At 44.3% G+C, this 13,257-nt stretch overlaps 1 protein-coding gene and 1 pseudogene across 1 annotated transcript; one reads left to right on the top strand and one right to left on the bottom strand.

Moving 5' to 3' along the window:
* Positions 1 to 523: 523 nt before the first annotated feature.
* Positions 524 to 3,195, bottom strand: LOC128847873 (ATP synthase subunit d, mitochondrial-like; annotated as a pseudogene).
* A 1,327-nt stretch (positions 3,196 to 4,522) lies between these two features.
* LOC128848218 (5-hydroxytryptamine receptor 3A-like) lies at positions 4,523 to 13,017 on the top strand. Its single transcript, XM_054048055.1, has 9 exons — positions 4,523 to 4,589; positions 4,877 to 5,034; positions 6,030 to 6,074; positions 6,166 to 6,275; positions 7,690 to 7,859; positions 9,963 to 10,117; positions 11,619 to 11,829; positions 12,113 to 12,280; positions 12,770 to 13,017. Exons 1-9 carry the CDS (start codon positions 4,541 to 4,543, stop codon positions 13,015 to 13,017), a joined length of 1,314 nt encoding a protein of 437 aa, XP_053904030.1. The 5' UTR covers positions 4,523 to 4,540.
* Positions 13,018 to 13,257: the final 240 nt, after the last annotated feature.

The raw sequence follows: 13,257 nt of genomic DNA on the forward strand, positions 1-13,257 counted from the left end.
GTTATCTCAGTCACCTGAACAACCTTGGGTTTAATCAGTGATGAGCTCCCAAAATCTTAACAACCGGTTCCTTCCTCCTCACCCCACGAGGGGGTCGTGGTCCGCCTCCCGGGACTCCTGCCCCATCCAATCCCCTGCGTTCCTTGATGCCCCCTCCCCCAACACCTGCCCCATTTAAAAGCCCTTTTAGAACCAGTTGTCCTGAACTGGACAACCGGTTCTAAAAGGGCTTCTAAATTTAACAACCGGTTCCCGCCAACCGGTGCGAACCAGCTCCAGCTCACCACTGAGTTTAACCTGAACAGCAAGAACAGGGAGAGTATTCTACAAACACTAAACCTTGGCATCCTGCTTGGAAGACTCAATCCTGTCCTCCTTCAGGGACTATCCCCACCCTGGAGAGCGCAGAGCCTCCAAAACCAATTGCCTGTTTATTTCACCGCATTTGTCACCCACTTAAACCACCCCAAAACTCCTAGTGGATTTAATCTTTTAGTTTTGAAACCAAGACGAGACACATTGCTGAAGCCCTGTACAATTACTTTATTTAAAAGATTCTAGAGAATTGGACAGTCACCAGAAACTGCTTTCAGACAGATTTACAGATCGTCAGTAGGTTTATGTGACCATTATGGATATTTCCCCTTGTCCAGTTTCGTTTCAGGGAAAACCTTATTCAAGTCCTCAAATGTCATCTGATCAAATGGAATCATGGTTCTGAACTTCTCAAGCTTGAAGTGGGTGAAGAGACAAGAAAATGTTAAAGTCAGACATAAGCAAGAATTCAACTTAAACTAGATGTTCAATTATAAATTAAAACAAGGCTGCATGACAAGCTGCCTTTAACATGAAATTCACAGGGTAGAACCCATAAAACTTACCTGTTTCTAAAGACTGCACAATAAGGGATTTAGAGGCCTGCATATATTCAACAGCACTCTTAGCCTGCAAGAGAACAAAGGATTTGGTGAGCACATTAATCCTAGATTGTTTCCTGCAGTGAAGCTGTGACTCTCATCCTATTTCACTTTAGCTAGGGAAAAGGAGTCACCATTCTCCTCTTACCTCTTCCTTAAAGAAATACTGACCTTAAAATAGCATCTGCTTTAAATAAAACAGGTAGGAGCTCTGGAGGCTGACAAATTCTCTGGCTAAAGACAACATCAATGATCTGAGTAGAACCCCTGGAGTTTATGTTTCACCCACCTTCCTCTTTCGCACAGAGGAGGAGCCCACGGAATAGAAGTCCCACTATGCAATGCTCCATCTTGACCCCTGCAGGCTCCAAGAACTCCAACTCCACATTCAAAAGGAGTCAGGGCTATTTCATGCAACTTAGGTGCATCCTTTGGGCTGCTGACGAGATGCCAATATGCTCCTCGATTGATCAGAGTTTGGCTGCCTTTGTCTTATACTAATGTCAAGTGTATTACACCAGAAGAGCAAGCAGAACTGCAATCCAGTCCCAGATTCTAAATCCCCAAGTGTGGTCATGGATAGGTAGAGAGAACCTATTCTGCTCAAAAGCTGCATATACGCACAAACCCAGACTTGTGGCTCTTTTACCTCAGCATAATTACCCACCAGCAGACTCCAAGTCAGAATTATTCTATACCTCTACAAAGATCAAAAACCATGTGGCAGGGAGGAGTTTTTAAATACTTACAGCTTCCTCTCCCTGGACATGTATCTTGTCTGTTTGTGTGTCCACAGGCTTGGGAACCTTTCTAGTCCAACCCCCTGCTCAAAGTGGGACAAATCCCCAGACAGTTTTTTTACACACCCCAGTTCCCTAAATGGCCCCCTCAGGGATTGAACTCACAACCCTGGGTTTAGCAGGCCAATGCTCAAACCATTGAGCTATCAATCCCCCTGCTAGGCATACCACAGCAGGGGACCTAAGCCAATACCTCCTAATAATCTCTCCTAGCAGTCTGCTAGAGGAAAATTCACAGTTCTGTGTATGAGCAGTCTCCACTTGGATTTCAAAACAGCAGCAACATCTAATTGAGGACGAGAATCTCACCATCTTTTCAAACTCATCCACCATGCCAGCATTAGCAACTGCAGTCTTGTAATAAACCCAATCAATAGCCAGGGGCTTTTCTGGCAAGGACGTCAACCTGTACAGGTGGAGCAGAACAGCTGAGAGAACAACCCCCAGTAATTTCAGAGAGCTCCCAGGTCCACACCAGGCAACTCTGCAGTATCCATTGCCCCACACCCATCATCAGGCCCCAGGGTGGCAACTATGCTACTTTTAGTTGACAATATTTTCAGTCTCCTTGTTAATGCAGAAATGGCAATAAAGCAGCCACACAAAATTCTACCTGCCTACATTTGCCTTTTTTGGACTGCGGGGATGGGGGGGTGGATGGGCAAGTACAATACTCTCAGTTTTTTCATCGTGAACACTGGTAGGAGCAGGCAAGGAGAATTTGTGAATGGGGTGGGTAGTTTTCATTACAGTTTTGCAAGGCTGACAAATGGTTTTTAAAAAAAAAAGAAAGATAATAAACATGGAAACCACTTCAAGCCAGGGGGTGCAGCAGCACCCGTAGGTCCAGCACCTATGCACCAGGCAACCAGAGGCTCTGAAAGCCAATCTGCCCTTTTAGCCATATGGCTCAGGGTTTGTTCACCACACGCTGTTGGGAGCGGGAGTCGCTATTCAACACATGCACCCCGGGAGGTTTGATTCTGCTGGGAGAGTTTTTGCCAACATCTCTTCTGGGTGAGGTTGCACCATCCTAGCCCAACGAATTTACATCTTGGTTGTTACCAAACTGACTGGGAGATGGGGAATGCACTAGGGGTGGAATTTGGCCCATGATGTTCTGGTTTATGGTGCTCCTGGGACTCACCCTCCTTTCCAGCAGCGCTCAGTTCAACCTCAGCCACGCATGGGCTTTTCGGCTAGTTTCATCTTTTCAAGGCACCCAGGCCATGGGGGAGAGCAGAAAAGGCTGGTCCTAACTCCCCCTGCTTTAGATCAGCCTTTACAGGGGAAGACGCCCCTGGCTGGACACCAAGACTCATCTCAACACCGGCCCACGAAGGGCTGGCCACATAGCGCGGAGAGGGGCTGAGCTGGGGAACCCCTCTCCCCCGGTGACCTGTACCCCTCCTCTACTGCAGCTGGGTTGAGCGAGGACGTTCAGCTCCAAGATCCAGCTGGGACAGTGAGCTGGACATTCTGGGGGTGGAGTCTCCACCCTTGGGGAGCTCTGCCAGGCTCTAACAGGAACAGGATTTCGCTCCATGGGTTACAAATGCTGAGGATTGGCCGGGGGGGAGGAACAATGCTACAGAGGAGCCCTAAAGCCTAACTCCACTGTGGCACTTACACCCCACACACTGTATATTTACATATATACACACATACCCAATATAATCTCAGACATACAAGCATAGGAGCCAGCTGTGTTTGCTAGATAATAAACTAGTGAAGGAGCAGCCATGTTCAGCCTGGAAGGATCTTCCACATACAACAACAAACCAGAGAATGCAGAGACAGTCAGGGGGACCATGGCAGGCAAGGGAGAGCTTTGCAAAGTCTCACTAACTACTAGTCTAGCCTCTCTCTCCACAACACCTCAGAGCTCCTCTTCCCACACCTTTTTAGTTTTCGACAGGGTGTGTTTTATAAGAGGGATCTGAGGTCATGAGCATCTGGGGTTCCTAAGCTTTGTATAGCCTGCAAAGCACAGAAGTTAGGGATGCAGAAAATCTGAAGTCAGGAAGATTGAGCTTTAGAGCTGCACCAAGTGAAGTCAGGACACAGCTGGCACTTTAAGCAGAGGGAACTAAGGTGGATAAACTACCAGCATTGAGAGACCATGTAACTTTCTTACCAGAAGATAGTTTGTTAACTTCATACAACTTTAGAGCTAGGTGACGTTTTTACAGCAAATGATTGACTCTTCGGCTGGCTGGCAGAGCGGAAAAGATAAAATGGGGGGTTTTCAAAACAATCTGAAAGTCATGAAAAATTTCAGTGAATCAAAAAAGTTGATTTCAGATCAAACAAAACATGTTTAACCCAGAACATTTTGTTCCCAAGCGTTTTCAAAGGGCTCCATTCACAAGACAGCCATCCTTAGTTCTTAGGGCACTTACCTGGGATATGGAAGCCCAGGGGTCACTTCCCCTGTGGCAGAGTGCAGCGGCAAGGCTGTCCGATAAACAGCAAGACCCACTTTGGACAAATTTAAAAACCAAAAAGCCTCAATTTGATTTGTATAAATAAATCCCAACAACAAGCAATACCTTCCCTGGGGGAATATGGGGTTAAAGCAAATTATTTCTACCACAGCATTGGTCCCATAACATCAAATCCATTAATGGTAATTTCACGAGCTGATCCCAAGAGCCATCTGAGTGCATTGCGCTATTAGCACTGAATTCTTCATTAAAAAAAACCCCAAGCCTTGAATTATAGAAGCTTCCTCCCTACACTGATTAATATCAAAGCACCAACTACACCTCAGCAACTATCTGTAGCATCAGCGCTACCATTTGCCTCATTAGGAAAAGGAGAATGATGTGGGAAGCATTCTTAGCTATTCTCACTTTGTCTGTGGCAACAGGTAAATTAAATTGTAGTAGCATCAGATGAAAACCAACCGGATTACCCAGGAGTAATTTATATTCTCATATATGGATGAAGAAGATTAAGAAGGCACCCTAGTCCTGCCAGTGTGAAAGGGGACAAAGATCTGACAGTGATTTCCTAGAAGATACAGCCCAATGCCTTTTATCCTCTGATGTATTCATATTCCATAGGCTGGGTGTATGGTGTATGCTGAGATCCTGCCCGGTATTTCTCTGAAAAAAGGAATTTGGATGTAACCAGACTTTCATTTGATTTCCACAGGTGCTGCCCCAGAACAGCTCTGTAAATATGATAACATTATTCAGTATCTGAATATCTCCTCTGAAAGACCACCCCCACTACGTACAATACCCAAGGAAGATTGGGAAGAGCCATTGAAAGTGGAGATACAATTTATACTGATGTCCATCCTCTCAGTGGTAAGGAAACAAACTTCTTTATTATTTTTTATAGTAGGAAATATTGTGGAGATTGAAAAGTTGAGGCAGCTGATGATCCTAAAGTGAGTGAGTGACTCTTCTCTCTCAGACTAGCGCAAATCAGGAGTAGCTCCACTATTACTGCCACTGATGTGAAAGGGTAGAACCTGCACCTTAAGTCTTCTTCTCCAGACTTTATGGCTCTGGTTGGAAAGTAGAATCCAGAGCAATGTATGGTTGGAGGTGCCAGGTATAAAATAGTTTGTCACATCTGCACAAATGAGAGAGTTGTTTAAAATTGCTTTAGTGCTCATCACATGCTGAACAGGTGTCACATTAAAATAAACTCTAAAAGATCAAAGTCCAGGGCAAGATTCATTTTTCTAGCAGCCTCAGACCAATTAAAAAGCGGATAGGTTAAGCTGCATTGTGTTGCCAAAGCACTGCAAAGTTGTCCAAGAATACTCAGGAATTTGGCCCTTGATTTGCATTTCATCTGAACTTCTCTCTTTTTCTGTTTCCTCCAAAAAAAGCCTCTTACAAGGGAAACACCTCTGCTTAGCCTGGGTAAAGGGAACCGACGATATTAGCCAGTGTTACAGCACAGTGGAGTTGGGGGGGAGAGTGAGGAGAGACTTGGTAATTCTGTTTGGTTTTGCCCTCCTTATACATCAGGAATCAGAGTCTGTAGACTCGATTTTCCTGAGCCGTGTTGCAATTGTTCTCCTGCTCTGGATCTTGTCCCAGCACAGATTTACATAGCTAGGTAGATTCTATCAGGCAACTATTTTTTCCAAACATTGAACTTTACCCTTCCAATCTACACCTCAGTTTGTAAGACCAAGAAAAGTACGTTATTGGTCTGCCCTGATTTTCTCACATCTCTGACACCCATCACGCCACCATTGTAAGAAAAACACTGAACAGCCTCCAAGCTTGGTACCTACCTTAGTTAATGAAATCATGATAATCACTTTCCCATTTTGTTTCTCTAGACTGAAAAGTTACAAACTGTCACTGTCTATTTCTTAGTGATCATGGTAAGAGCTTTTTTTCTGTAAAATCAAAGCTATTTCCTGTGTGCTGTGAGTCCAGAAATTGTTTCCATTCTGTGATTTTTCTTTCCTCTAGAAGTGGAAAGATGTCTTTGTGACTTGGAATCCTCAGGATTTCTGTAACATTTCCAAACTCGTTCTGCCAGTGGATACATTTTGGTCTCCATATATCGTCATTTATGAACAGTAAGACTCTCCTTGGCTGATTTCCACTTGTTTCCGTAAGAGGGATAATTATAAGGGACATGATTGGTGCCACTGAGATCAATGGAACTAACTCATCTGAGTGAGGATTACTCACATAAACAAAGATTTTGCAGGATTAATTTTTTTTTTGGGGGGGGGGGCGGGGGGGAACAGAATAGCTAAGAACCAATTAACTGATCTCATGACAATAAGAAAACATTCATTACATGAAATGAGTTTTTTTAGTCCCTGAGTGAGGGGGCACTAGTTGAGCATGTTTAGGCTATGGGGAAACTATCTGACAGGGAAGCCAGTGAAAAGGAGACAGACTCCAACAGTATATCTTAGAGCAGGAGTTGGCAACCTTTCAGAAGTGGTGTGCCAAGTCTTCATTTATTCACTCTAATTTAAAGTTTCGCATGCCAGTAATAGATTTTAACATTTTTAGAAGGTCTCTCTCTCTAAGTCTATACTGTATAACTAAACTATTGTTGTATGTAAAGTAAATAAGGTTTTTAAAATGTTTAAGAAGTTTCATTTAAAATTAAATTAAAATGCAGATCTTATCAGGTTAGTATGATTCTTGCCTGTGCTTTTCCTTGCTGAATTTTCCAATGTCCCAGGCCAGCAGCAGGCTGAGCGGGGCCAGTGGCCGGGACAACATCTGGCAGGGGGCCGGTGGACGGAACCCCAGGCTGGCAGCAGAATGCAACTGAAAGTCAGCTTGCATGCTGCCTTTGGCGCATGTGCCAGAGGTTGCTGACCCCATCTTAGAAGCTCCTGTCACTGTTTATTGTGGAGGTCCAGGAGATGCCCACTGCACTGTGATATTTGGTATTGTCCCTCAATGGTTATTTAGTCATGATTATTTGTTAAGCAGCAACAGCATGTTCAGCACTGCGCAAGACACAAATAAAGACATAGGGCCTGATTCTGCTCTCACTTACAGGGTGGGAATCAGGAGTAATTCAGCAGAAGTCAATAGTTAGAGGGTGGAAGCAGCGTGAGATCAGAATTAGGCCAACAGTCCCCGGTCCAATGGGGCAAGTGGTTCATATGTCCTTAAATGTCTTTCCTGTCTCATCTAGCACATTAATGGGGTGCACTACAAGTCTTGGTGTAGATGGGGGTTATCAGCCCTTCTCTGCGCCCCAGACTTTCTCTGCTTGCTTTCTCTCTTCCCATCTCTCCTATCTCCTCCCACAGCCTTTTTGTCCTCCCCTGTTTGTTTTAAATCTCTCATCCCTGGTTACTCACTGTCACTCACCCTCTCTCTTCTGTTTCCTGTTCTATGGTTCACTGACCATTCAAAGTCAGACTAACAGTGAGTTTGCAAATAAAATAATGTCTTTGATCTGCAACAAGCGTTTTGTCATTTTACTTTTCATTGTTGTTGAATCATTGGTTCCTTCAGAGTGGATGAAGAGAAATCGCTCAGCAGGCCCTTTCTGTCCATCACTCACAATGGCATCATTAGCACAACCCAACAGCACCAGGTGACCATAACGTGCAACTTGGAGATGCACAAGTTTCCATTTGACACCCAGACGTGCACGATAAGCCTCTTCTCATTTAATCATCCAGGTATGCCCATTCTTATTCAGGTTTACTACACTGGATTGGCTGGTCCTGGCCACTGTCTCCAACTAATCAATGGACTAGACGGATCACAGGTCTGATCTGCCATTGAATTTTTATGTTCACTACTCAACAATGTCCATTGTGTTAAAAAAATTACAACGCAAGAGGGAAAGTGGGCTATGGCATGATCTCTCACTATGGAGTCTCCTATATGTATATCTCTGAAAGAATGCAGGATCTGCCTCTGCAAAGCCTTTACTCCCAGGAGTGGTAGCATAGTCAAATGACTAGTCCCACTGACTGCAATAGGGATTACTTGAGTTTGCAAGGTCTAGTCCTTAAAATGTGCATGAGGGTCTAGATTAAAAATAGAACTCCAAGGGCTGAAGTTGATAGGACTACTCACATGACTGAGAAAGGGCTGCAGTATGGGACCCAGACTTAGGCCTGGTCTACACTGGCGGGGGCAGGGGGGCAATCAATCTAAAATGTGGAACTTCAGCTACGAGAATAGCGTAGCTGAAGTCAACGTATTTTAGATCGAATTAAAATTACTTACTTCGCGTCTTCGCAGTGCTGGATCGACGGGCGCGGCTCCCCCGTCGACTTTGCTTCCACCTCTCGCCAAGCTGGAGTTCAGCAGTCGACGGGAGAGTGATCGGGGATCGACTTATCACATCTACACTACACGCGATAAATCAATCCCCGATAGATCGATCACTACCCGCCGATCCGGCAGGTAGTGTAGATGTGGTCTTAGAGATTTGAGTTCCTGACTAGATCTAGTTTTCAACTGCTGCATGCTCTTATTTTATCCCCATGGTCATTGCAGAAACAGAGAGGCAAGACTTCCTTTGAAGTATTATCGTCTATTGTTTGCATAGCACATTTTTCCATTTAGCTACAATTCTAATAATTCAGTTTCACTTGAAAAGCAATTGGCTTTGTTGAACTAAAGCAAATGTTTCATGACATTCCTGGAGTTTAAAGGCAGAAGGGACCATTAGATCATCTAGTCTGACCTTCTGTGTCTCACAGGCCATGAAATGTCACCCAGTTACCCCTGAATTGAGTCCAATAACTTGCGTTTGGCTAAAGCAGCACTTCCAGAAAGTCAGCCAGTCGCAATTTGAAGAGGAAACTCTTTGCTAGGAATGCCAGTATTAAACAGGCCCAGTTCGCATCTGGGAGTGAAACATTCCAGGGAAGGGGGCTAGCCATCTCGGTATCAATACCTTGATATTTTCCCCAAGAAAATGCTCCATTTGCACAATTGCCACCGTAGTGAGTCTGTTAAGAAGAGGTCCAGATAGTAGCTACTCCCAAGTATTTATGGAAGCACAGGAAAGAGACATCCACTGCCAACTGCTCCTCTGTGTGCTTGTCTACACTTAACAGCGCTGCAACTTTCTCGCTCAGAGGTGTGAAAAAACACCCCCCTGAGCGCAGCAAGATTCAGCGCTGTAAAGCACCAGTGTAGCCAATACACCAGCACTGGGAGCTGCGCCCCTTGTTCAGGTGTTTTTTCTGGAGCGTTGGGAGAGCTCGCTCCCAGGGCTGCACCGCAACCACACAAGGCACATTAAAGCACTGCCGTGGCCGGGCTGCCACAGCAGCGCTTTAGCATTACCAGTGTAGACTAGCCCGAAGTGCTTGATCTTCAAGTTCACTGGAATCAGTGAAAAGACTCCCACTGACTTCAATAGGATTTGGAACAAGGCCATAAGATGGGAGACAGAATTCAACCAAGTATCCAAGACCAATGGAGGTATGAAACTCCTACTGTCAGCAGACATTTATTCCCATTTAAGCAGTGACCTTTAGGGTGGATTCTGATCTCATAGTGGTATAACTCCATTGATTTCAATGACGTTATTCCCAGTTTACCCTGGAGTAAGAATCAAGCTCCAAGTACACAACTAGTTCTGTTTTGGGCAAGAAATGTAATTTTCACACCAAGGGTGGGTGGATGGGGGATCTTAACCTTCTCTTCCCTCCTTCTGAATACACACCTGGACCGTGGCAGCAGATCTGAACTCCCTGCACTGAGAAAGGAACCACCTTTAAACCACTGTGTCTTCACTTTCTTTCCTCAAACAGTAAGAGATCTTATACTCCAGTCCAATCAGACAACAGATGAGGTGAATAAAAACAGCAAGCTTTATCACTTGACCAATGGAGAATGGAAGTTCACAAACATAAACATTATACCAAGCAGAGTAGAGGACGAGGAGGAAGTCTTTACTGGGATCATCTATGAGGTAGTGCATCATCAGTGTATTTCATACACTATATATTTCATTCATTGATTTATCATAAAGGCACCCTTCAGATCATCAGGGCTCAGCTACAAAAACTAAAAACACAACCCAAGCAAAATCTAGTCATCTTGAAAGGACTAACCCCCACAATTACAAATACACATTCCCCAGCAGGAAAAGTACTTTATAAAGTATAGGTATTTTAAGAAAAGGTCCAGCGAGATATATATTATTCGCTTACATCCAAGAGTTAGTATTGCTACCTTAGAAACTTTGTGAGAGTCTAAAATCTCAAAACAGAATGATCTGATAAAAATGAAAGTTACATACCTCTAAATGGAAGTCTCGGAATGTGTCACCTCTGCTGTGTCTACCTGACCCCTACAACGTAGATCTGTAGAGCTAAATCAAGAAAGAGCACGACCTGCTGCTAATATGAAATGCTGTGTTCTGCAAAGAGTTCATGGGCGATATAGGCAGCTCCCATATCTAAATGGGTGAACTACAGCAGTCTCACAAATCCAGCAGCACATGTGCCCAAGACAACTCATGGTACCAATTCCACTGCCACATTCCTAGCATCTCTCACCTAACAATGCAGGAGACAAGGCCAAAAAGAGGGTGGAACCAAAGCAGCCTACTGTGCAAGCCAGATCATGCGTTAGCAAAATGAACTTTGACAGTACAGCTCTCATAGGAGCATATGGGGGCAGACACTAATGCTGGCAAGTCGCTGGATTCCTTCATAGCTACAAACAAAAAAAATTCTTCATGATATAGAACTACACAGTTATGGGTCCAGATTCTCAGTAGGTACAATTTGCTATAGCTCTATTGACACTGAATTATACCAGCTTAGGCTGTGGTCTAAAGCGGTTTCATCTTCCTTTGAGGCATCTAGTATAGGCCACTCTGAGATAGCTTACTGCACTAGATGGACTTTTTTGTCCGCTCCAGTTTGTATGTGTGTGTGTTAAGGGGAGTAGAAGAAAGAAAAAAAAAAACAGAGAGGTGAGGGCATAGATATTCAACGGGCATGTGTGCACAAATATACACACAGAGAACACCAGTAGGAAAATAGCAAGAGTGCGTAGAAGAACATAGGGCTCGACCCAAAATGAGGGCAAAGAGGGTTAGGTGAAGTGTCTGGAAGTAGGTGGTAGAATGAGCTGGGCAGGTAAGGAAGAGCTAACAGGACAGGTGGAAGAAGGGTCAGACTATGAGAGGAGGAGAAGTTGGGGTTATGGGTAGGAAGCAAGCAGGAAATGAAGGTAAGCAAGCAAGGAAAGAAAGCCGGGGACAGGATGAGGGCGAGTGTTTATGGTTGGCACTTGAAGCTTGGGATGCCCTAAAGCATAGGAAGCCCACTGGGACCTGTTCCCTCCTTTGAGTTGATAGCTGGGACTCCAACCATACTTGGAGGAAGAGTCTATCTCATCCCATTGAGACTAGCACTAATCCAGGCCATTCTGTTATTTCATGTTTGCCTTGTTCCCTCCAGATCTCCATGAAGAGACGACCCATTTTATACGTTTTGAACCTTATCTTCCCATCATGTGCTCTCTACTTATTGGATATGACTATTTTGTTCAGCAGCAGTTCTTATGGGGACAAGATCAGTTTCCAGCTGTCACTCATCATTGGAGAGTCTGTGTTAGCTCTGATTCTTAAGGACATTATTCCCACTTCTTCCGATGACCCACCCATAATAGGTACTTGTCTTTATTGAGTAAAAGTCACTTTATATTAGACATACACTGGATGTAAGGCAGAGAACAGAGTACAAACGTGTCGCCTATTCAAAGATAGTAAGAAGAGGAACACTAGACACTGCAGTAGAGCTGTAATACAAGAAGTCCCTATTCAGAACAGTTTCTGGACTTGGGGCACTATATTTCTTCTATTAAGCAGAAGCCCACAGTACATAGAATTATGAATCTAAAGGAAGACAGACAGAGAGTTTATCAAGCACATTGTCTTTGTCTTCTTTTACAGTGATGTTTTTCATAGGTGTCTTTGTCCTAATGATTATGGGTATATTGGAGACCTGCCTATTAATGCAGCTGAAGAAGAAACCCCTACACCCTATACTCAAGGCTATCAAACTGCTGAGATGCCGCAAGCAAGCTAGAACAACATCCGGAAACCTCCTAAGCAAGCAGGGTTGGTGTTTGGTTACCTACATGTGAATACTCTGTATCTAGTAACAGGGTTCTGTCAGTAGGGAGCCCCTTATCTCTGGAAATCAATCACGTTAGCAGGCTTAGAATCTAAGATCATTGTGTTTCAGGCCACATTTGATCATAAATTCACACACAGTTAAGACATCTACCTCTCAACGTCATCGTGGTGCATATATTTCTAAGAATCAAATATATGTAGGCAACATATGTATACAAAAGAGCTGCACCTTTGTTATCTATGTAGGCTCAGCTGTAAACCCAGCCCCACGCAAAGTCCACCAATTCTGGCCAACCCCATAAACTCATTGAGCCAGAACAGTGCCTGAGATTTTCTGATGGAAGATGCATGAAGTTTTAATAAAAACTATCAAGCAAATAAAGTCAAGTTTAGCATCACGCAGGCCTCTGCTCTTGTCCACAATTTCCCCTGATGTATATTTACATTTGCCTGCTGTTCTGCCCATTGTAGGAGATTCGCTGACTGAGACGGCCAGGGGACAAGAGGAGAGGAGGGATTCAAGCCCGCTTGGAAAGGGAAATACAGAACTACCCATGCTTACGGGAACAATCAATGCAGAGGGGCAGCGAATTGGGACCCAGGCAGAGCTACAGGAGTGCGAGTCAGCTCTGCTAGTTCTGGATCAGGTGCTTTTCTGCAGCCATTTGCTTTTATCACTACTGTTTAGCATCATCATTATTGTACAATGGAGCAGTTAGATGTGGGCGAATTGCCTTTTCTAATACTTGCTTGCCTCAGCCTCCTCCCTAACAAGGGTTTCCTGCTTCTTACGCTTGAATTAAGCCGTGTACTGCATGTCTGAATAACACTGCAAGCTCTGCAGGGCAGGAGCCTTGTTCTTGCATGTGCTTTGTAAAGCAATGTGTACACCTAGGGCATCCCATCAGCAAATAAGTTACCGGAATAAAATACATCCACGGAGCTAGTGTTCCAGCTGA

The sequence above is a fragment of the Malaclemys terrapin genome, chromosome 13 (genome assembly GCF_027887155.1).
Source record: "Malaclemys terrapin pileata isolate rMalTer1 chromosome 13, rMalTer1.hap1, whole genome shotgun sequence".
In the NCBI taxonomy this organism is placed as follows: Eukaryota; Metazoa; Chordata; order Testudines; family Emydidae; genus Malaclemys; species Malaclemys terrapin.

Coding starts and splice junctions, on each gene's coding strand:
- LOC128848218 (XM_054048055.1), top strand. CDS start 4,541: ATGATGTGGGAAGCATTCTTAGCTATTCTCACTTTGTCTGTGGCAACA. Junction 6,075..6,165: donor TCTATTTCTTAGTGATCATG/GTAAGAGCTTTT, acceptor TCTTTCCTCTAG/AAGTGGAAAGATGTCTTTGT. Junction 6,276..7,689: donor TATATCGTCATTTATGAACA/GTAAGACTCTCC, acceptor TGGTTCCTTCAG/AGTGGATGAAGAGAAATCGC.